This window comes from Stigmatopora argus, chromosome 12 (assembly GCF_051989625.1).
Source record: "Stigmatopora argus isolate UIUO_Sarg chromosome 12, RoL_Sarg_1.0, whole genome shotgun sequence".
Lineage (NCBI taxonomy): Eukaryota > Metazoa > Chordata > Actinopteri > Syngnathiformes > Syngnathidae > Stigmatopora > Stigmatopora argus.
In genome coordinates this window covers 15,633,209-15,655,512 of record NC_135398.1, presented here as the reverse complement: position 1 = coordinate 15,655,512, position 22,304 = coordinate 15,633,209, and the positions used below count along the sequence as shown (strand labels likewise).

At 41.1% G+C, this 22,304-nt stretch overlaps 2 protein-coding genes across 3 annotated transcripts; one reads left to right on the top strand and one right to left on the bottom strand.

The window, feature by feature from the left end:
• The first annotated feature begins 6,836 nt into the window (after nt 1-6,836).
• mul3 (mitochondrial E3 ubiquitin protein ligase 3) lies at nt 6,837-8,838 on the top strand. Of its 2 annotated transcripts, none has more exons than XM_077614670.1 (4): nt 6,837-7,149; nt 7,499-7,583; nt 7,697-7,817; nt 7,898-8,838. In XM_077614670.1, the coding sequence occupies exons 1-4, from the start codon at nt 7,039-7,041 to the stop codon at nt 8,382-8,384; spliced, it is 804 nt and encodes a 267-aa protein (XP_077470796.1). In that variant the 5' UTR covers nt 6,837-7,038; the 3' UTR covers nt 8,385-8,838. The 2 variants fall into 2 exon arrangements, with proteins under 2 accessions (XP_077470796.1, XP_077470794.1); XM_077614668.1 differs by having other exon boundaries at nt 6,838-7,149; nt 7,496-7,583.
• Nucleotides 8,839-8,844: 6 nt separating this feature from the next.
• Nucleotides 8,845-21,925, bottom strand: eif2b5 (eukaryotic translation initiation factor 2B, subunit 5 epsilon). The gene is made up of 16 exons (XM_077614663.1): nt 21,626-21,925; nt 20,529-20,653; nt 20,267-20,452; nt 19,553-19,730; nt 17,135-17,215; nt 16,969-17,046; nt 16,052-16,364; nt 14,568-14,713; nt 14,266-14,407; nt 14,094-14,195; nt 13,907-14,008; nt 11,422-11,512; nt 11,228-11,351; nt 10,165-10,290; nt 9,972-10,082; nt 8,845-9,275 (listed from the first exon to the last, which is right to left on the bottom strand). The coding sequence occupies exons 1-16, from the start codon at nt 21,803-21,805 to the stop codon at nt 9,219-9,221; spliced, it is 2,142 nt and encodes a 713-aa protein (XP_077470789.1). The 5' UTR covers nt 21,806-21,925; the 3' UTR covers nt 8,845-9,218.
• Nucleotides 21,926-22,304: the final 379 nt, after the last annotated feature.

Sequence of the window (22,304 nt, the reverse complement as noted above, 5' to 3'; positions counted from 1 at the left end):
GAGCCCTTGTTATATAATCCTCATTTAAAGTCTCTCCTCTATTTATCTAATTGTGAATATATTTCTATTTCAGCAATTCATTTTCGCACATAAATGAAAGATAAGACCAATAATAAAGGATAAACAACAAAGGGGAGGCCCGGCAGCGCAAGTGGTTAGCATGTCGGTCGCACAGCTCTGGGGTCCTGGGTTCAAAACAGGTCGGTCCAACTGTGTGGAGTTTGCATGATCTTTCCCGGCCTGTGTGGATTTTCTCCGGGTACTCTGGTTTCCTCCCACATTCCAAAGACATGCATTGTAGGCTGACTGGACACTCTAAATTGCCCCTAGGTATGAGTGTGCGTGGTTGTCTGTCTCCTTGTGCCCTGCAATGGGCTGGCCACCAATTCAGGGTGTCCCCTGCGTCTGGCACGAAGTCAGCTGGGATAGGCTCCAGCATTCCCCGCAACAAAGGACATAAAAATGACAGAGGGTATGAAATATGGGCATCCATTTAGTGAGGTAAACAAAGCATGTATACTCATTCATCCTGGAAGAACAAGGTTTTCACACAACACATTTAAACTGATATGGAGCACCAGGAGTGTAAAAATGCAATAAATAAATACACAATTAATTAAATACTTAAATGTGTAATTAATATGCTTCGATTTCATTCATTCATTTTCCAAACCGCTTCACAAGAGTCGCGAGGGGTGCTGGAGCCTATCCCCGTTAAGTATGGGCATCAGGCAGGAGACAGCCTGAATCAGTGGCCAGCCAATCGCAGGGCACAAGGAGACGAATGTATACATATATTTATTTATCCATTTTCTTAACCTCCTATTCTCACAAGGGTTGTGGGGGTGCTGGATCCTATTCCATCTAACTACGGGCACCAGGCAGGATGCAAGGCACTATTATGTTCGCTCGGGGACGGAGCGGAGATCGACCCATCTGCAGGAATCAGGCAGAGAAAAGGGAGTGCAGGTGCACAAACGTAAGGCATTAATGGTAACGAGGAAGGAAGACGCTCAACGACATAACCTCCAGGACAAGAAAATACTCCCAAAATGACTGACAATCACACAGGCTTTAAATACATAGAAAAAGGTTTACAAGACAATTGTGAACACCTGGGAAGGACACAACTGGTGAAACCCATTTGCAATCACACGGACAGGACACACAAGGGAAAAATACACCCAACCAACAAACCGCAACAAGACATACCCCCCTTAAGGGATGGATCCCAGACATCATAGAAGAAATCAAACTACATTTTTTTTTAAAAGGAGAGCGGCAGGGGTACCGGAGGACGGCAAGCTCACTGTCCACAACAAAAAAAAGCCTGAACGTCCAAACAAAAAACAAAAAACCTTAGTTGGGTGGTTGTCCTGGCCGGCCTGGGGGGAAGCGGCAGGCTGGTCCATCGGGTGGTCGTCCCAGCCGGCCCGCGAGGAAGCGGCAAGCTGGCCCGTTGGGCGGCTTGTAAGGAAGCCTTTGGGCAGTCATCCCGCCGGCCTGTGATGAACCAGGGATTCAATCGGGTGCCCCATCCGGGCCGATCTCTGGAGGGGCAACGGCAATGTCGCAGACCGCCTCGACCAGGAAGTATGATGGGTCGCAGGCCGCCTCGCCCGGGAAGTACGGCGGGTCTCACGCTGCCTCGCCCAGGAAGCACAATAGGTCACCAGCATCGGGGCGCCTGCCATCAGAGTCGTCACTGTCAGGGCCGTGGCATCCGAGTCGCCACAATCAGGACCATCGGCGTCAAAATCACCACCATCAGGTCGCAACCCTGTGGGCCCCCAGTGTTAAGGTCGCCACCATCAGAGTTGCCGAATAACGACGAGACGGGCGCATAAGAGCAGAGCGCCATGGCGGACGCATGAGAGCAGGGCGTCGGGACTGGCGCATGAGAGCAACGGGCTGGGATGGGTGCATCAGAGCGCCGTGCCGAGATGGCCGCACAGGAACCGGCGCTGGAGAGCGACGAGCAGGAACCAGCGCTTGACAGCAACAAGCAGGAACCGGCGCTTGAGAACGGGGCACCGGCTCGTGAGCTCGGCCATTGCCAATCACCCCGCTCTTCTTCCCTCGCTGCAGCGCACGTCGCCGGCTCAAGGTGAACGGCGTGATTTGGCCGGCAGCCCCAACGCAGTCCTCAGTCCACCGTCGTGCTTCCTCAGCCACCACGTTCCTTGGCTGTGAGCGGCTGGGAGTCCAAGACGGGGAGGCGGCTGGCGGGAGCTTCACTCTGTCGGAAGGAAAGTCTAGGAGTGAGAAAGTCCGATCCCGAGTCAGAGTCGGAGCCCAGGAGGTTGACGAGCTTGGGCCATCCTCATACCCTGACAAGTCGGAGTCCAACCAATTCAAGAATAAAACGCTTGTTTGCGGAGGGCGGTGGAGGCTGGGATGAATGTTCCGTGGGGAAATAACAGGAGGAAAACCTGAGCGGGCAGGCAGGCGGAAGGCTGATGGCAGGTGGGTGACATGGAGGCCATCGGCGGTGCTCATGTCAATGCCAATGGCTTCCCGCCAACTTCCTGGGAGGAGACCAGTGGGCGATCCCACACTGGAGCCAGGGAGATCCTGCTGGGTCCATAGTGGTTGGAGTATTCTGTTATGAATCGCCCGATGGCGGAGCGGAGTTGGACCCATGTGCAGGAATCAGGCAGAGAAAAGGGAGTGCAGGTGGAGAAATCTAAGGCTATAATGGTAACGGAGAACTAAGATGCACACCGACATAACCTCCAGTACAAGAGAATACTCCCACAAAGACTGACAACGACACGGGGTTTAAATACATAGACAGGTTGACAAGACATTTGCGAACACCTGCGTCACACGAGGGAAGGAGCACGGAAAAGACACAGCAGGTGAAACATATTCACAATCAGGCGGACAGGACACACAAGGGAAACACACCCAACCACCAAACCCCAACAAAACGTGACATGCACAAGGAGACAGACAATCAATTTAGAGTGTTCCACCCTACCCTGCATGTTTTGGGGATTTGGAAGGAAACCGTAGTACCCGGTGAAAACTCACACACGCCCGAGGAGAACAGGCAAACTCCACACAGTCTGGACCGACTTGGGACCGAACCCTCGGCCCCAGAACTGTGATGCCGACACGCTAACCACTCGCCGCCCTATGACACATATATGCCCTGGAATGATTGGTTCTCATCACAAACTCAGACATTGTGAAATTGTAGTACAATAATGAAAATCTATGGGGGGGGTTTCCAGAAATGGCCAAACACAAGGTCTTTTGTGACATTATACTACCAATAGCTATGTCTTATTTGTTGTTGGATTTAGTCACTAGCTGCAGTGTGAGTATTTACACTTTGTGTGTTCTATCAATTTCCCCTTATTATTTATTATGGGTAAATATTCATGGGTGTTCCCATGCTTATCCTGTCCACTCTGTCAGCGTGAATTATGAATTGCTGTAAAAAAAACTTTCATATCTAGAACACAAAACCAGCTTGCTAACTGAATCACGATAAGGGAAAGTCAACTATGAACTCATAAAATGCTAACATTAACATAAAAATTCCCACTTGTCATTTTACTCATATACAGTGGGGCAAATAAGTATTTAGTCAAGCACCAAATGTGCAAGTTCTCCTACTTGAAAAGGTTAGAGAGACCTGTAATTGTCAACATGGGTAAACCTCAACCATGAGCGACAGAATGTGGGAAAAAAAACAGAAAATTACATTGTTTGATTTTTAAAGAATTTATTTCCAAATTACAGTGGAAAATAAGTATTTGGTCACTTACAAACAAGCAAGATTGCTGGCTGTCAATGTGGTCTAACTTCTTTTAACGAGGTCTAACGAGGCCTCCACTCGTTACCTGTATTAATAGCATGTTTTAACTCATTATCGATATAAAAGACGCTTGTCCACAACCTCAGTCTGTCTCACTCCAAACGCCACTATGGCCAAGACCAAAGAGCTGTCGAAGGACACCAGAGGTAAAATTGTAGACCTGCACCAGGCTGGGAAGACTGGATCTGCAATAGGTAAAATGCTTGGGGTAAAGAAATCAACTGTGGGAGCAATTATTAGAAAATGGAAGACATACAAGACCACTGATAATCTCCCTCGATCTGGGGCTCTATGGTAGATCTCACCCCGTAGCGTCAAAATGATAACAACAACGGTGAGCAAAAATCCCATGATAATGATATTAGAATAAACATGGTCTAGACCAGGGGTCGGGAACCTTTTTGACGAAGAGAGCCATAAACAATTCATATTTTCTAATGTTAGTCCTTGAGAGCCATACTCACAATTTAAAAGTCAAAATACATGTAAAGGGGTGTCTTTTATTTTAGTAATTTCACCACTTTTTTAAAGTGGAAAAAAAGAATACTTTTGACAACATTCTTATGCAGTTGCTAATCAATGAGAGTATGCATTCTAGCAGAGTCTAATGCAAAAAAAGAAGACTAAAGCAGCACTGGACGTAGTATCTCAGTTCTGTCACCAGCGGGTTCCATATTTTAGCTCACAGGTTAGCAAAGAGCCAGATGCACCCATCGAAAGAGCCACATGTGGCTCCCGAGCCATAGGTTCCCTACCCCTGGTCTAGACTCTAGCGTTTTATCATCTCTGGTGTGACACTTCACATACTGGATAAACTTAGGCAGAACAGTCTTTAAACACGCTTTGTTGAAGTCACCAGCGACAATAAAGACTCCATCGGGGTGGTCAAGCTACTGTTTGTTTACAGCCGTTAGCAGGAGGCTATGTGCCATGCTAACATTAGCATCCGGTGGGATATAGACAGCCATTACAATGATAACCGTTAGCTCCCGAGGTAGATAGAAGGGCCTGCACCGTACCGCCAATAGCTCTAAATCCGGGGAGCAGTGAGTGTTAATCATCCTACTGTCGCAACACCATTCATTGTGTATGAACACGCAAAGTCCCCCTCCTTTGCTTTTCCCTGTTAATTCTTTTCGAACGATCGTTTCGAAATAGCGTCCGGCTAGCTAGCAATACCGCGGCATCGGGGATTTGCGGGTGTAGCCATGTTTCTGTGATGAAAACAATGTTGCAGTTCCTGACAAAGCTGTTGGTAGCAATCTGAAGTTCCAACTCATCCATTTTGTGGGTGATGGATCTGGCGTTGGTCAAAAAGATATTCGGAAGCGGTGCTCGGTGTGGTTGCTGCCTTAGCTTAGCAGCTAGACCCGCTCGGCATCCGCGCTTTTGCTTTCTTTCCCTTCGCCGCCTCTGTCGTACTCTGAGTGGGCTGACTATCCACGGAGATCCCGGAGGTCTCGAGATGTCCTCGGCAGCGGCGGGCCGTCAGGGCCTTCAAGGCCTTCTCAGCTGGCCTAAGAAATATCTGAATCATATATTCTATTTTGTCCATCAATACTTAATAATTCCAAATTGTCTGTTAGCTTCCTTTCATTGCTTTCCCCCCTGGTTGCACTGCTTCCAGATGTGTGTTTTCATATTGAAGCATTTAACCAATCACATTTCAGCCATTATTTGTTGCCAGGGTCAGAAATCTGCCTCAAGGCCTTCACAATCAGTTCTGCAGGCTCTGCTGCATTAAACAAGCGTCGATAAGACTGTTGCTTTAACCAATCAAATTTCGAGTTGGCAACACCACAATGCCTTGTCGCAGGCGTAGGGATACGTCATTGCCTTGTCGCAGGCGTAGGGATGCGTCATTGCCTTGTCGCAGGCATAGGGATACGTCATCGCTTTCACCAACTATGATTGGCTAGTGATTAGCCAGAGCTACCAAACTGTATCTGTAGTGAGCTGCACAAGCAAATATATTGTTGTGTTGATTTAAAGCCATTTTCAAGACGGACTATGCCAGAAATACGACAGGACAGGCTTTACTTTCAGCATTAGCTTTGATGGCGATATAAAAGAAGGAAGAAAGAAAGGAGTACAGTTAAAAAGGATTTTTGGTGAGTAAAATATGGCTATATTCCTAAATAATATTTCAATTGTGGGCCAAGTTCTGATATCTGAAAAGCTGATTTTTTTTATGTGTCGCAGCTGTAGCTGCAGTAGAGGTTTTATAGCCATAAAATAGTTTTTGAGGGTTGGATTGATTCGTTGAAGGCGCTACGAGAAAATGCACGGACCGCCACTGGTCCTCGGGGATATCGTAGGTCCGTTGGTAGTCTGTTGTGATGGATATATCGCATCTCCTTCCGAGAGTAATTAAATCCTGGCGACTGTAGAAAAAGTTTGCCTCACAGATGTTAGTAAATAACGAACGACACCAAACTGGAGAGCATTGAGCCGCTGCACCCGTGCGCGCCGCCATCTTGGATGATGTGACTTTTTCAAGTGGGACCAAATGTGACATATTACAATTCATTCATTCATTTTCTGAACCGCTTTATCCTCACTAGGGTCGTGGGGGGTGCTGGAGCCTATCCCAGCTGACTTCGGGCCAGAGGCGGGGGATACCCTGTATCGGTGGCCAGCCGATCGCAGGGCACAAGCAGACGGACAACCCATTCACACCCATACCTAGGGGGCAATTTAGAGTGTCCAATCAGCATATCATGCTTGTTTTTGGAATGTAGGAGGAACCCAGAGTTCCCGGAGGAAACCCATCCTGGCCCGGGGAGAACATGCAAACTCCATATAGGTGGACCGACCTGGATTTGAACCCAGGACCCCAGAGTTGTGAGGCCGACTAACCACTCAATACATTGGGCGGCTTTCTATTACAATTCAGCATCCTGCTAACTGAATATACAACAATTGCAGATTCAATTAAATACAGAACTGCTGCCATCTTTTGGTCACGTATATTTATTATTTAACCGGGATTTTTTTATTGGCTGATTTAAATATGACGTATAGCAACACGGAAATGAAGTAAATTACCAAAACACTATCTTCTGTTCAACACTTTTGCAACGTGTACTTTCTATTATATTGGTAGTTTGTTTGTTATTTGCCAGGGATATTCATTTTCTTACTTATAGTTAAGAAACCAACCCTGTTTTGGTTTGTGTTGGTTCTACGTAGATTATTAGTATATAGAAATGAGTGACTTTACTAACCCATTGTTATTTGGAGTAGGTTGCAGTTTTGCCTGTTCAGGCCTCTTTTATAATTTATATCAAAGCAAGAAAAGAGAATTAACGAAGCTGAAGGTAAGTAAACTCATTCACTTTCTTCCCCAAATCCACCCTTTCCCTTTGGTATCTGATACTTAACAGGGTTCTTAACTTAGGAAATTGTTTATATTTTCAGTATTCTTTTATTAACATGTAATTTAATTACCTGTCACCTGAAACCCCGACTTGGGGTTGTATTAATGTTTGTTATGTAAAATTATAAAATCAAAGGAATTTTCCTCTGGCTTAAAAATATATATACGTATATATGAAAAATGTGCAATATGAACAGATATGCATAGGCACCCTGTGGTGGAGAAGCGTAAGTGCGCTCACTTGGTTTTTAAACGCCAGTTTTTTTAATTTTTTTTTAATTTTTTAGCAGACACCAGTATTCCGACCAGACCACCACATGGCTATGGTTCTGAAATCATCTCCCCACAAGAGGCTACAGTATGTCGCTGTAGAGGGTAAATGGCTAATTTAGAAGAGTTTTGCCTAACTACTATGTTGACCTTTTAGCACATTTTAGTTTATTTGATCTATTACTGACCTAAACTTTTTTGGTGTGTCTGTGTTCAAGGTTTGGTTGAGTCAGATGAAAAGTCCCTTAGCAGCCAATTTGTCCCAAGATGCTTTGGTGTGATACAGAAGATAAAGGTCACAGAACATGGGGAATATTGGAACCCCCACTCTAAAACATGGTATACATTCAAAATCATTATACTATATCAACTTGTCAAGTTGTAAGCACATTGTCAGATAACATTGCAATTATCTCCAGGAGCTCCCGGCCTACAAACAGGAATGAAACCAACAACTCTGTTCCCTTCTCTCTTATCTGTCCTGACTCCTACATGTCTGACTTCCACGTGCAAGTGCAAGACCCCTTGCAAGGCTCGGGGTATTTCCTTGAGAGGGTTTATCACCGTGTAAGACGGGCAGAGGAGGGCTTGGTGAACGTGGTCTTGCAGGGCATAAGCGGGGAGCGAGCAGTGGCGAAAGAGGAGAGCGAAGAGATGCTGCGTGTGGGCAGTAACTTAACTGTGTTTGGGGAAGTGGTTCTGGAAGGTGGTCACGGGAGACTACAGCCCCCGAGGGACGGCCGAGAGTACCTTTTCATTCCCACTGACTACAAGAGCTTCATCGAGCGGCATGAGAGATCAGCCAGCATGTGGAAGATGCTAACAGCCATGACGGGCATCATTGGCACGTCTATACTCGCCGGTGTGATATATGACGCAGTGAGAAAACGTGATAATAAATCCTAATAAGATGGTCATCACAATGTGGACTCATGTTTGTTTCACATTTGAGATTTCCATTTCTTAAAGGAGAATACTACACTTAATATAAATGTTCTTCCTGTGACTTGCTAAAAGTTTTTATTTCCTCAATAAGCCTGTTTGTAGAGTTAGAAGCCAAACACTAATGCATATATACTACTGACACTGGATTCTTTCTTTTTTCCTTTTTTTGGGTTGGGGGCATGGAATATGGCAAGAATCTGTTGTATAAAATGACTATTTAAGTGATGACTGATGATGATTTTACCTCTAGGAGATATTACCGTGTCGCTCATAAACCATGTGAGAATGTTTCTATTGTATCACTCACATAAGAGCTTTTCTATGCCAACATACTGTACATATAAACATTTAGAAATGTTGACATTTTTGCAGTTATGGGCTATGGATAAAAGTCAAATAAATAGCAGATAAGGGATGATCATTGATTTTTTTTAACCAACATATTTGATAACATTTATTGTTGTGGATGTCTCATTTTAGTCGACAGAATGTAAATCATAGAATTCACTAACTCAGATTGTACCTGAATGAAATGGTTAATGAGGTGTCGTCAGTTTATATTAAATTAAGGTAATAAAATAGTGGTGTGGTCATAGTATTATATATTCTACACACTTTTCAAAAGCTTAATTCTGTAACTGTAAGAGATAAATGTGCCATAGTCAAGCTGTCTGAAAGCACGTTCCATTCACAAATTAGAAATCGATGTCAGTAAATAGCAATGGAGTCTTAGGTGTGGGTCAATGTCAAGTTTGTCCAAGGGCACTTTTGATGTTTTAAAATGACTAATTGTTCTCAGTTTTCATCTGATGATTCCTCAGCCTCCCTCAGCCACTGGACGAACTTCTGAAGCTTTAGAGAGGAGAGAAAGGAACATGTAAATATTAGGGCTGGATGATAATGTCTGAAAAGAAAATCCGATTTGTATCTGCAAATATTTGAATACTTTTCCCTGATCCCGCCCATACTTTTAACAAGGAAACAAGACTGATTAGAAAGGTATTGTTAATTATTCATTTTTAAATAATAATAAATCTATTAATCTCTCTTGAATAAAACATTTCTGGAAACAATGCAGCTCAGCAAATAAACTGACATTTTTGCTAAGAGTGTATATTAGTTATTTGATAGGTTAGGTCTTGAAACAAGCTTTAAACATGTTAGTTTTAATGGTAAAATCCAGAGGTTTAGTATGGGTACTTAATGAAAATTGTCTTTTTTTAAAGACTCCAATGGCAAACTCTGGGACTGCAGGATTTTAAAATATGTTTGGCCTTCATTTTTACACCCTGCAGGTGGGCCCTCAGGTTTGATTGACCAAAGAAATTCCAAGTAAAACACAAAAATGACAAACTTCATTCAGTCAGTGGCGAAAAACTTGAAAACCCAAACTTTCAGCCTTCAATTATTTGTACAGCTTTTCTAAGCGAAAGTTGTGGGGATGGTTGAGCAAATCCAGGGTGAGGACAGGAGGGAGTGCTAGCCCAGCCATAGGACAACTAGACAACCATTCACATGTTACCCTGCTGGTCTTAAAAGGCCACCTACCCCTTGGTTTTTGCGGAGCTTTCTGCTCTCGTCAGATGTGACACTATGAGAAAACCAGCGCAGAATCATTTCTTCCTCCAGAATCTCCAGTTGGTACATGGTCATTAGAATCTGGATGGTAAGGAATGGATACTTTTCACGCCCTGGTACTCCTGGCCTTAGTAAGCCTGAGTGTCTTGCAATTGGGTGTTACCTTGCACATGGCAGGCCAGTGACTGTCATGCTCCAGGAAGTGTTCCTCAAAAGCTGATAGACAGTCAAATTGGTCCTTTGATCTCTTCACGTAATTCTTAAACACAGGTGCCCATTTCTCTAATAACTGAGAAAAGAACCAGCGTTAGCAGAAGTTTACTTGTAAATCCTTACAGGTATGTGGAATCTTAGGGTTAGAACTTTTGACCTTTTCCCCCCAAATCAAAGTCCTGCATCATGCTTTTGGATAAACTGTTATTGGTATAATTGAAGGAATCAAACTCTGTTTTCAACTCTTTAATTTTTTTTAAGTCCCCCTGAAACAAAAATGTATTAAATACAAATTGCAGCCAATGATATGAAATGCAAAACCATGGTAAATTATCACTAGAACCATTACAACTTTATTTGACCTAAAATGGACCAATAATAGATTGTCCTATAACTTGGAGTTTTAGTTTCTATTCTTGCTTTCATTTATTAGACATGTAAATAAATAAATATATATACACCGTATTTTCACACCTATAGGGTGCACCTAAAAGTCTAACATTTTCTCTAAAATGGTCGATGCCCCCAATCGGTCAGTGCGCCTGGTCTGTGCACTAAATTCAATTTTAGTATGGCCCTGACCACTTGAGTGACTGGTTTTATTTCTTGCCGACACGCTACTTCAGTGTTTCTCAACCGGTGTGCCGTGAGCGATGCTCGGGTGTGCCGCGGGTAATTACAAGGAGTCACTCATTGTAATAATCCAAGAGAGAAATCTCAATATTAAGAGATTAAAATTGAACTATTATGAGGTTAAAATTGAAATATGAATTCATAGACTGTACTATAACAAGATTCAAATCATAATATTATGAGATTAAAGTCATTTTAGTTAGATAGTTGAAGCCGCGATAATCGAGGGATTACTGTTGTGGTTGTGTTGTTTTATGGAGTATATACTACAGCTAAAAGTGCTTCTTACAGTTTAAGCTGCACATTGATTGATAAAGAGAGGTAAGTTGGTACTTTGCAAAGTCTGTATAATATAACGTACACAAGAAAGGAAGCATTACCGGCAGAAGGACAGCAACATATTGTGAGGCGGTGAGTTGTGAGCTATGCTGCTGGAACGGGAGATCCAATAGCACTCCAGTCAATATCTGCATCACTTCCTGCAGAGTTATGTTGTAGGCATACCTGTACCAAAGGTTTGTAAATTGTCACACTTGTTGGCATTTTGAGACTTCCTTTGGACATTTTGACATACTTGAGTGAGTTGATTTCAAGAACAAGGTGGTCGCAGCTGATATTCTCATCCAAGCCTCTTTGCAAGGTGCCCAGAACTTCCCTTTGAAACACTACGAGGTTTACAATAAGTTAGATTTGTGTAAGAAAAGCAAAAATAGCCAGGTTATTATGTTTATAGGCGTGTGTTATTAAAACATGTTTAATACAACACATGGACAAAATAAATTTTAATTTTAAAATTAAAAAAGAAAACAATGTGAAGCCTCGAATACGCCATTTCTAGCGTTGCGATAGCTCAACAGTTGATGCATCTCTGGATTACTGGAGGATTTTGTATTGATTGAGGATCTTGCTATTGATTCGCTCTTATTAAATGCCTTCACAAACTGATATTAGTTCAATCGTTCCAGGTGACAACTTTAATAGGGACTACATTTACATTTATAGTGGATTGGATTGCAAGGATTCCACAGGTAACAATGTCTTCGACCTAGAACTTTTTTGAACAGGGGTGGCCAAGTCCGGTCCTCGAGAACCCGTATCCACTCTGTTTTCCATATCTCCCTTCTCTAGCACACCTTAATCAAATGATCAACTCATCAGCAAGCTGTCCAGAAGCTTGATACCGATCCAGTTGATTTGATTCAGGTGTGTTGGTGGAGGGAGAAATGGAAAACAGACCAGATAGGGGCTCTCGAGGACTGCACTTGGCCACCCCCGGTTTTGAGGTTATGCCATTAAGTCCCAGTTTTACACTGGGATGAAATTTGCGGAAAGAAAAAAAAATGCTGACTCTAATCCAAAATGCTGCTGCCAGCGTCCCCACAAAAAGAGAAAAGATGACCATTTTACACCACACATGAAATCACTACACTGGCTTCTAGGGAGTCAAAGAGAAACTATAAAATCTTACTAAAGGTTTACAAAACACTTTTGCCCTTGAACTAAATTACATGCAGGATTTTCTTGTTCTTAGGTCGTGAAACTGGTTTGTTATGTGTTACAAAAAAGCGGGGCGGCACATTCAGTTATTATATATTCCTCAACTGTGGAACGATTAGTACCAGAAACTCTGAGGTGTGCTGAAACAGTTGATTCCTTTAGGACAAGGCTAAAAATTCAACTGTTTACTATTGCATATCTCTATATCCCCTTACTGTTCAACAGGCAAAGCAATACTTGTGCTGTTTCCAATTTTAATTGTTTTAATTTTTCTGTTTCTTGTAGATTTTAATGTTACTTTTGTGTATCCTATTATTTGTGTTTTATTTCTATATCTTGATTGTAGTTTCTCCATGATGTTAATGTGATGTAAATAAATGACCTTATGTTGAAATGTGCCCATAAAAAAGTGCATTTCTTTGGCTTATTCATTAACTTTTAGAAGTTTAGTTTGTCTTTTTAGTCAGCTGGACCAGTTAGTGAAAACAGCTAGCTTCTGCTATAAATAAATAAAATAATCAACTGAAGACATCATCACCATTCGCAAGCAGACTATTTTCAGCCTCACAAAAAGAAAATATTTACCTCACGTGGCCAATTAAAAAAAAAGATGAAAACATGTTGGATGCACCTAACCCATTTTAGCCCAAGTTAACAAGTTTTAGATTTTTGCAACGTGTTCATAAAATTTTCATAAAATGGGGAAACTCCTTGATACCAAGTAAGAAAATAATTAGAGACGGTCCTCAAATTAGGTGAGTGGGTTAAAATGGGTTTTCAATAAAGCTGCTGTTTGCGAAATCTCTTGTGTCTTTGTTTAAAAGAGAATATAATGTGGAGAGCTGCCGAGGTTCAGTCAATTATGTTATCTGTCAGTTTGCCTCTTGTCCGTTCATACAAATACAGATCGTCGTGTCGTGTGACAGGGAGACTTCACTTGGATCTTTTACTGGGTAGGCTCGGTGTTGTCCCGCATCTCATAATTGCTCATTTTGGCTGTGTTATAGCACCTTTGCTTTCATGCTCTGTGTGCACCACTCTATTGCCAACATTGCTAATTGATTAGATAGCTGTTCCTCACCATTTTCTTCCTTTACTAAACCTGGTCTGCATCTAGGGTTCATGTCGCATAAGCGCCCTCGTTCTTAGTGGTGTAGTAATTGCAGTTTATCACCCAGGTTTACAAACAACCATACACACACAAATCCAGGGACAATTTAGTGTGTTCAACCAGCCTTGTATTTGGGATGTGGCATCTGAAGAACCCAGAAAAACCCACGCAGGCACAGCGAGACATGAAATCTCTACCAAGAAAGGCCAGGATTGATGTCAGAAGTCCGAGGCGGACGTGCTAACCAACCTATCTATCTATCGTGACACCAGTTGTAAATATAAAGCAATGTGAATGAAATTTGAATTTCACCATTGACCTGTAAGATGACATTATTGACAAATATGTAGCAGATGTTCAGAAAAGTGAAGAAAATGTTTGAGGCCAACAAATGTCATCCAAATCTGGAATGATCCAAAAGACTTTGAGAAACTTTGGAAACGTGATTCACCTTTAGTGTCATCCAGTTCAGGGGAGGGAATCACTGGATCATCGGGACCATCAGGTTCACTGTCCTCACTTTCGCTGTCTATACAGTGGTTTAATGTCAAGCCTTGGAAATAAACAAATTGTTGAAACTGCGGTATTGTGTGTCACTTCATGAAGTATGAGTTTTAAAAAGATGTTTTTTCTCCTACCCCAGAGGCAATGTGACAACTCTTCATCATCGGTGTCGTCCAGGTTGCTGGCTTTCCAAGTGTATCCTTTTCCTTCTGCTCCAACGACTGTAGGGTCAAACCCTGCAAAGGAAACAAATGACCCTTCACTTCTACACTAACTAAAATGTGCCTTTTTCCTCCCCATACACACCTTTCTGTCTGATTTGGTTCTTGCTCTGCCCAACTGAGGTGTCATCAGTAAGGAATTCATCATCATCTTCATCCTCCTCTGCTGGATAGTGCATTGACACCACAGTGCCCTCTTGCAAAGAGATGTGTGGTCCAATCACAACCTTGAAAACAAGCGAGAATAATTTTGCTCCTTTATTTGAACCATGCAGAGGATCAACAAATGAAAATTTCAAAATAGTACACGACTCTCACAACTCTATTAGGAGGGCCCCTGTTTGTAGCCCAAAGATCAACAATCAGGATGATACATTCATTGCTTACATTGTACGCCAGGACGCACTGTTTATTAAGCCTGGCGCCTTCTTTTACTTCAGCCTTGTCACAGACTACAGAATGACTAATCACCACATTAGACCCAATTTGAACATTGTTCCAGATGTAGGCATGGTCCAGCGTTACATTGTCACCTGACGCACACAAACAATTTCAAATTATACACTGTATTATACAATCTATTTTCCGGTACTCAGATGAATCACCTAAAGACGTTTCGCAGACGGACGTTTGACAGACGGACAGGTCGACAAATGGACGTTCCGCCGAACGGAGGTTTCGCGCGCTTGCCCCGCCCCCAGATCGTGTGTGTAGAAGTTTTTTCAACCTCGGCCCGCGGGCCATATATGGCCCGTTAGGATTTTTAATCCAGCCCGCCGCCGGCGTTGTCCAAATTATAGTAAAAATCAATGATTCATTTCCCTTTGCCGCTCATCACTCTCAATTTATTAGTCTACCGTCAATCGCAGACCAGGGAATAAGCACTCTTGGGCGGGCATGTCAGCCCGGGAATAAGCACTCTTGGGCGGGGAGATGTAGCAGAACCGAGCCGTGAAATGACAGCAATCGGGTCAAATCCATCCTAAAACAGCATTTAATAATCAAATACAAATACTGGAGCTCTTTGGACATTAGAACCGAGCCCAGGGAAGTGAATTCCTCGGTAAAATGTCGCGATGATGTCGCGAAATACAAATACTAGTATTTGTATATACAATACTAGTATTGTATTTTGTACTAGTATTCTATTTAAAAGAAGACAAAGGAAATTCACATATTCTTCGTCGTCTTTTTTTTTTGCTTGGTATTCCCATAGGTATCGTGTATACAGACTAGATTTCCGATGCGTGTTGTGAGGCAACGGAGCTAGACGCCGTCGCTTGTTGGCCATTTTAAGTTTGGCGAATGGACGTATATAGACGTTTTTTTTGCCTTATCGCGACATCGCAACATTTTACCGAGGAATTCACTTCCCCGGGCTCGGTTCTAATGTCCAAAGAGCTCCAGTGTTTGTATTTAATCATTAAATGCTGTTTTAGGATGGATTTGACCCGATTGCTGTCATTTCACGGCTCGGTTGTGCTACATCTGCCCGCCCAAGAGTGCCTATTCCCGGGCTGACATGCCCGCCCCAGAGTGCTTATTCCCGGGCTGCAATTGACGGTAGACTAATAAATTGAGAGTGATGAGCGGCAAAGGGAAATGATATAATATAATTTGGACAACGCCGGCGGCATGCCGGATTAAAAATTCTAACGGGCCGTATATGGCCCGCGGGCCGAGGTTGAAAAACTTGTGCACACACAATACGGGAGCGGGGCGAGCACGCGAATCCCGTTTCGGCGAAACTTCCGTTCGGCGGAACGTCCATTTGGCGACCTGTCCGTCTGTCAAACGTCCGTCGCCGAAACGTCTTTAGGCGAATCATTCGGTCACGCTATTTTCCGGTGTAGCCTTTCCTGTGAACTCACCTATGAAGCAGTTGTTTCCGATGACGGTGTTGGAGATAAAACAGTTGGTCCCAATGCTGGTGTCACAGCCAATGAGTACATTCTCCTCCATCTGGCTCCGGTGGCCGAGGCTGACCCCTGACCCACGGTAGACGTTGTGTCGAGAGTAAGTGTAGCTCCATCCTTTCTCATCCGTAAAATTACTCTCCGGTGTGAGTGGGTAGACCCAACGCCTCATCAAATCGGATGAAACCGAATCGTACATGAGCAAGTTGGAGACTCGTGCACCATAACCATCTCGGCTGACATGTATGTGAATCTGATTGCCCAGGATCTGAAGGGGGAGTGAAAAACATTTGGGATATAGATTTTCACAGGATTATATTAATAAAGATAACTGATTGTAACCTGTAGTATGACAGCCTTTTGCAAAAATATATCACTGTAAAATTCATGTTTTAAAATGTATTTTAAGTTGTAAAAAAACACAATTCCATAGAAAATGTTTAATTTATGTTGAAATAAGTTATGGAATTCTTTGTATTGTTAAAAAAAAATTCAAAATCAGACCCACGCACACAGACACCAGCACCAATGCAAATATAACACTTAACCCTGTTTTGCCAAATGATTTTTACTTTGACATTTCTTTAGTTTCTATCTATCATTGCATTCATTGGTATTTGTGTGATTAAATAAAGTTCTATGAAGCTCAGGTCGTGCATTGTAACATTTTTCGTGTATTTTGTACTCCAAATTAATATTGGCTCCAAATATCGGTTATCAGCCTCCTCTAAGTACTGTTTCATCAGTATCCGTCCTGAAAAAACGTTAGTAAACTCCACCCAGGATTGAACCCTTGATCTCAGAGGATTGAGATGGATGTGCTAACCACCCTCCACCGTGCCACCATGCAAAAAACAATTGCTGTTTATTACCTCTTCATTCACCAAAATTCCCCTGACAAAGTCATTCCTCGTTTGGTAGTCAAAATTATCGGTGAAGAGCTCCGCAACCTAAAAGGTAAGGCAAAGAAATTTTGATTTTGTGTCTTTTTGAAATATGCTTTCAACAGATGAGGTTTTGAGTAGGAATTCTTCTCACCTGCGGTGAGCAGATACTGATGTGGCAGTCAAGGAGATCATGTCTGATTTCAAACTCATCGCTTCCACTGTGGAAAATGTTCTGTGAATGAATCAGTAACTTAGTTACTTTACATATATTTTGGGGTGGAAAACATACATTGTGGTATAAGCATGACTGATTTTTTTGCTGTCCTGTGCTATAAGAAATGTTGTGGCCACAAGATTAGAATTAATAAATGAATTACAGCAAAAGGTTTTGCCTTTGCCCTAGAACAGGAACAATAACCCAAAATGTCGAAAGAGCCATATTGGACCCAAAAAACAGAATATGAAAAAAAATAAAAGCCTTATAATGAAGGCAACACATATATATATACACACATAAATATATATTTATATATATATATATATATATATATATATATATATATATATATATATATATATATATATATATATACACATACATACATATATACATACACACATTATGTGTGTATATATGTGTGTGTACATATATATATGTATATGTATATGTATATATGTATGTATATACACACATATATACATATATCTACACATATACATATATCTACACATATACATATATATACATATATATATACATACATACATATACATACATATACATACATATACATATATATACATAAATATATAAATACATAAATATATATATATATATATATACACACAAACACATATATGTACATATATATATACATATACACATATATATACATATATATACACATTAGATAGATATATATAAAGTGTCTCACTCAAGTGGAATAAAAGCAATAAAATATGTGAATTGGGCCTAGTGTAATCCTTTTGCACCTCCTCTAAAAACCTAGTGGCCAATGTCCACTGAAAAGCTTTAATAAAAAATTCTCACTTTAGAGACCTCGCTACCCTCTAATGAGCTCTCATTACATCGCTCTCATTCTATCTCATATAATGACAAAAGATAAAAGCACTCAATTCAAATGGCTGTCTCACAACAACCACTATCCATGTTTCAAGATTCTCTCTTACACACCTGTCCACCTCAGCTAAATGCTTCCCTTATTAATGGTTGCCATTCCCCTTATTAAGGGATTAAAAACCGCAAATGAAACACGGCACATATTTTCACACACACAGAGGGCACACATAAAAGTCTAAAATGTATGTAGTACTACAAAGTGGACGGCTTTCAGCCCTGGTAGAATGGGCTCTTTTCGCCATCAGGCGGACAAACGTGAGTATTACGTCTCCCAATATAACGGCCGTGGAGGGAATTATTTCCGCAGCGCAGGGCACATTTTCACTGGGATTTTTGGCCATTATATTCATTTTAAGACATTAATAAATCATTTTCTTATAATTTTCCCTCAATTTTGTGTTTCTCACATCTTTCATTGACTTGTGTGAGGACCGTGGAACGAATTAGAGAATTTACATATAAAGTACACCTCTACTCACTAAATTTTCAAGTTACGAAAAAAGTTCTGAAACTAATTACAGACGCTCCCCTACTTACGAACGCAATTGGTTCCGAGCGATTGTTCATAAGTTGAATTTGTTTGTAAGTTGATTCAGTGCTATATTTTGTATTATAATTTATGTTTAAGGCCGATATAAGTATATTGAAGGTTTATATAAGTGCATTTGTATGTTTAAGGCTTGTATAAGTAACACGCATTGGTTTGTACTGGAAAAAAAACATTTAATAAAATGGAGAGAATATGTACAGTACTGTAGAGAGAGAGAGATTTATGTATTAGAAACTGGCCAAAAGAAGCGACCTAATGACGATTGCACAGTTTTCTTCTTTTTTTCATCATAAATGATGGGGTAGCACTGTATGGCATCATTCAATTGATTTGCAAACTTTGTGCAACGTTCAATATTTGGGTCCTGCTGCTCGATCTTTCTGTTTATAAATGGTACTGACGGTCGAACGATTCAATGCCCGTGAAACGCTTACCACTTTCTCACGCGTATCAAGCTTCGTTATTATTGCCACTCGTTTCAGAAGAAATGGCTTGCCTCTTCCTTGCAACTCCCTCAATAGAAGCCTTTAGCTTTTTACCAACCATATTCAATATTGGATGCATGAGATATTTAATGATACAAATGAAAAAGGTTCTTTGCACACTGGAGATACATTCACGCACTTCCGCATTGCAACAAAGAAGAAGGTAGATGCTGGGTGAGCTGAGCTCTCACAGCGCCAGGCGTCGGTATTAACGGCGGAAAGAAGTACTACTCCGAAAAAGGCGCGAAATACAAAATTGGACTTGCGAACATTTTTGGACTTCAACGCAATTTGCAGACATGTTCGTATGTACCGTTGTTCGTAAGTTGAATGTTCGTAAGTAGGGGAGCGTCTGTAATTCCACAAGTAGAGGTACGACTGTATATTAATTACCATTGGAAATATAAGCTTCTTTAAGGTCTGTGTCTTCTGGTAGTGTAAAACTCTCCGACTCTTGCTGTCCATGGCAACGATCACATCATCTTCCTCACAGCGAGACTTGTGACCCGGCGAGGATTCCTTAAAGAGCATTGTCATCACGGAGATGTTCTTATCAATCTTTCGGCGCTGCCTAAAGCACATAAAAGTCAATAGTCACAACATTAGGTACACATTAAATGTGTAGCTCAGTACAATTAAAAGAGACAACACTAAGTAAAAACACCATCTCCTCTCGTTTTCTGAACCACTTTATCCTAATTAGGGTCAAGGGGGTGCTGGACCCTATCCCAGCTGACTGCGGGCCAGAGGCAAGGGACACCCTGAATTGGTGGGCAGCCAATCGCAGGTCACAAGTAGACAAACAACCATGCACACTCACACCCATACCTAGGGGCAATTCAGAATGTCCAATCAGCCTACCATGCATGTTTTTGGAATGTGGGAGGAAACCGGAGTACCCGGAGGAAACCCACACAGGCCCGGGGAGAACATACAAACTCCACACAGGTGGACCGATCCTGGATTTGACCCCAGGACCCCAGAGCCGTGAAGCCGTCGTGGTAACGACTCGCACCACCGGGTCACCTATTCACGAACTTGTCTGGATTAATGAATTAAAATTGAATGAAATAAAAATGTCCAATTTCAAATTAGTATAGATCTTACCTGTGCTCCAGCAGCCCCTGGCTGATGTCGATATTAGACACCACATCTCCATAAACCAACAAGAAATCTGATCGTACAAGAGACTTGGCATCAACGTCCCTGAGCACGTCTCCCAGGGATCTGTACAGGTCTGAGGTAATGATGTGCACTGTGTTCGGAGAGGTCGATCGACACCATTTAGACTTCCTACCATATTCAAAACAAGATTGCTGTAACGTGACTCATAGTTCAGATCCAATGTAGTGATTATATTGGCACTCACTGTAAGTGTTCCTTAATTTGTCCAGCCATCCAACAGCAAAACACAAATGTCTCCTGGACTCCCGTGGAAGTGAGGAACTCGAGAGTGTAGTCGATAATCGGAACATTACATAGCGGCAACAAAGCCTACCACCAAAGTTGGACATTTTCAAAATTAGTTACCAGTTGCATGACTACGGAAGCTTATTGCATTCACCTTTAGAAAAAAAGCCCTGGCCGTTTTTCAAATTAAATTATTTTTGGGCTTGTTTTTTGAATTAATTATTTTTTTAAACCTCAGTTTTTTATTTTTTGGGGCTTTGTCATTTTTCAAATTAATTAATTTTCTGGGGTTGTTTTTTTAATTAACGACTACTGCGGGTTTTTGTTTTATTTATTTTTTCCCCTGAGCCTGCCTGGCCTCTAGCGGAAAAAAAAATTAAAAGGAAAAGGAAAAAAACAATTCAAAAAACAACCCTAAAAATAATTAAACTGAGTTTTGAAAATTAATTAATTAAAAAAACAACCCTAAAAATAATTAGACGGAGTTTTGAAAATAATTAATTAATAAACCCTAAAAATAATTAAACGGAGTTTTGAAAAATAATTAATTAAAAAACAACCCTAAAAATAATTAAACGGAGTTTTGAAAAATAATTAATTAAAAAACAACCCAAAAAATAATTAAACGGAGTTTTGAAAAATAATTAATTAAAAAAAAACTAAAATAAATTAAACGGAGTTTTGAAAGATAATGGATTCAAAAAACAACGCCTAAAACAAATTAATTTGAAAACCGAAGAAAAAATAATAATTCAAAAAACAACCCGAGAAAAAAAGATATTTGAAAAAAGAGGAAGACAAAAAAATATTTCAAAAAACAACCCCAGAAAATTAATTAATTTGAAAAACGGAGGTTTAAAAAAATAATAAATTCAGAAAACGGCCAGGTCTTTTTTAAAGGTGAATGCAATAAGCTTCCGTACATGACAAATATTGAAAATTCAATATTTGGCATTGAGCAAATATGTACACGCAGCTGTACTAGAAGCAACGAGCCATGTAACATATCTGCTAGCAAATTGTAGCAATGGTTGTTAGCTCTGAACTGCGTTTTACCCGCGGTTGATCTCTTGTCACCGGGAAAAACTTGCGGTTGAAGCTGTCAGCGATCAAAACGGCCTGCAACTGGGGCTCTTCTTCATCTTGCTCACAGCCACCTCTTCTGCCTGAAATTCTCTGTTTTCCTCCTTTACCGGTAGCCATACTTGAATGGTTGACTCGAATCAGCAATGGCATCAGAACTGGCTACGGTAGCCGAAATGGAACAATTTGCATGATACACGTGCCGTACTATGTGCGTGTGTGTACTGTTAGACAGGGACTTGCAAAGAAGCAAAAGGCGCAATGGCCCGGACCCTTTCTCTCGGCCCCCAGTCGCTAAGTTCCCCCAATTATTATTATTTCAAAGGTAATAGTTTGTATTTTGCGAATGTCTTAAAAATGTAGTCTCTGTAAATTTGATTCCATCAAAAATAAATCAAGTAGTTTTTCTAATCATTGATGTAATTTCCATTTAATTTTACATTCTGTATATATATATATATATATATATATATATATATATATATATATATATATATATATATATATATATATATATATATATATATATATATATATATATATATATATATATATATATATATATATATATATATATATATATATATTGTATAATGGCCTATAGTAGACTAAATAATTTAGCATGTTATGGTGTAGGGCGGCCTCGCGGGTG

Bases quoted from the DNA above. Each gene is read 5' to 3' on its own strand.
- eif2b5 (XM_077614663.1), bottom strand. From the start codon at position 21,805: ATGCCATTGCTGATTCGAGTCAACCATTCAAGTATGGCTACCGGTAAA. The intron at 20,453-20,528 runs GTGAGTGCCAAT...TGAATATGGTAG, and splicing joins CAAATTAAGGAACACTTACA to GAAGTCTAAATGGTGTCGAT. The intron at 10,083-10,164 runs GTAACACCCAAT...CTTACCATCCAG, and splicing joins ACTGGCCTGCCATGTGCAAG to ATTCTAATGACCATGTACCA.
- mul3 (XM_077614668.1), top strand. From the start codon at position 7,039: ATGAGTGACTTTACTAACCCATTGTTATTTGGAGTAGGTTGCAGTTTT. The intron at 7,150-7,495 runs GTAAGTAAACTC...TTAATTTTTTAG, and splicing joins GAGAATTAACGAAGCTGAAG to CAGACACCAGTATTCCGACC. The intron at 7,818-7,897 runs GTATACATTCAA...AATTATCTCCAG, and splicing joins AACCCCCACTCTAAAACATG to GAGCTCCCGGCCTACAAACA.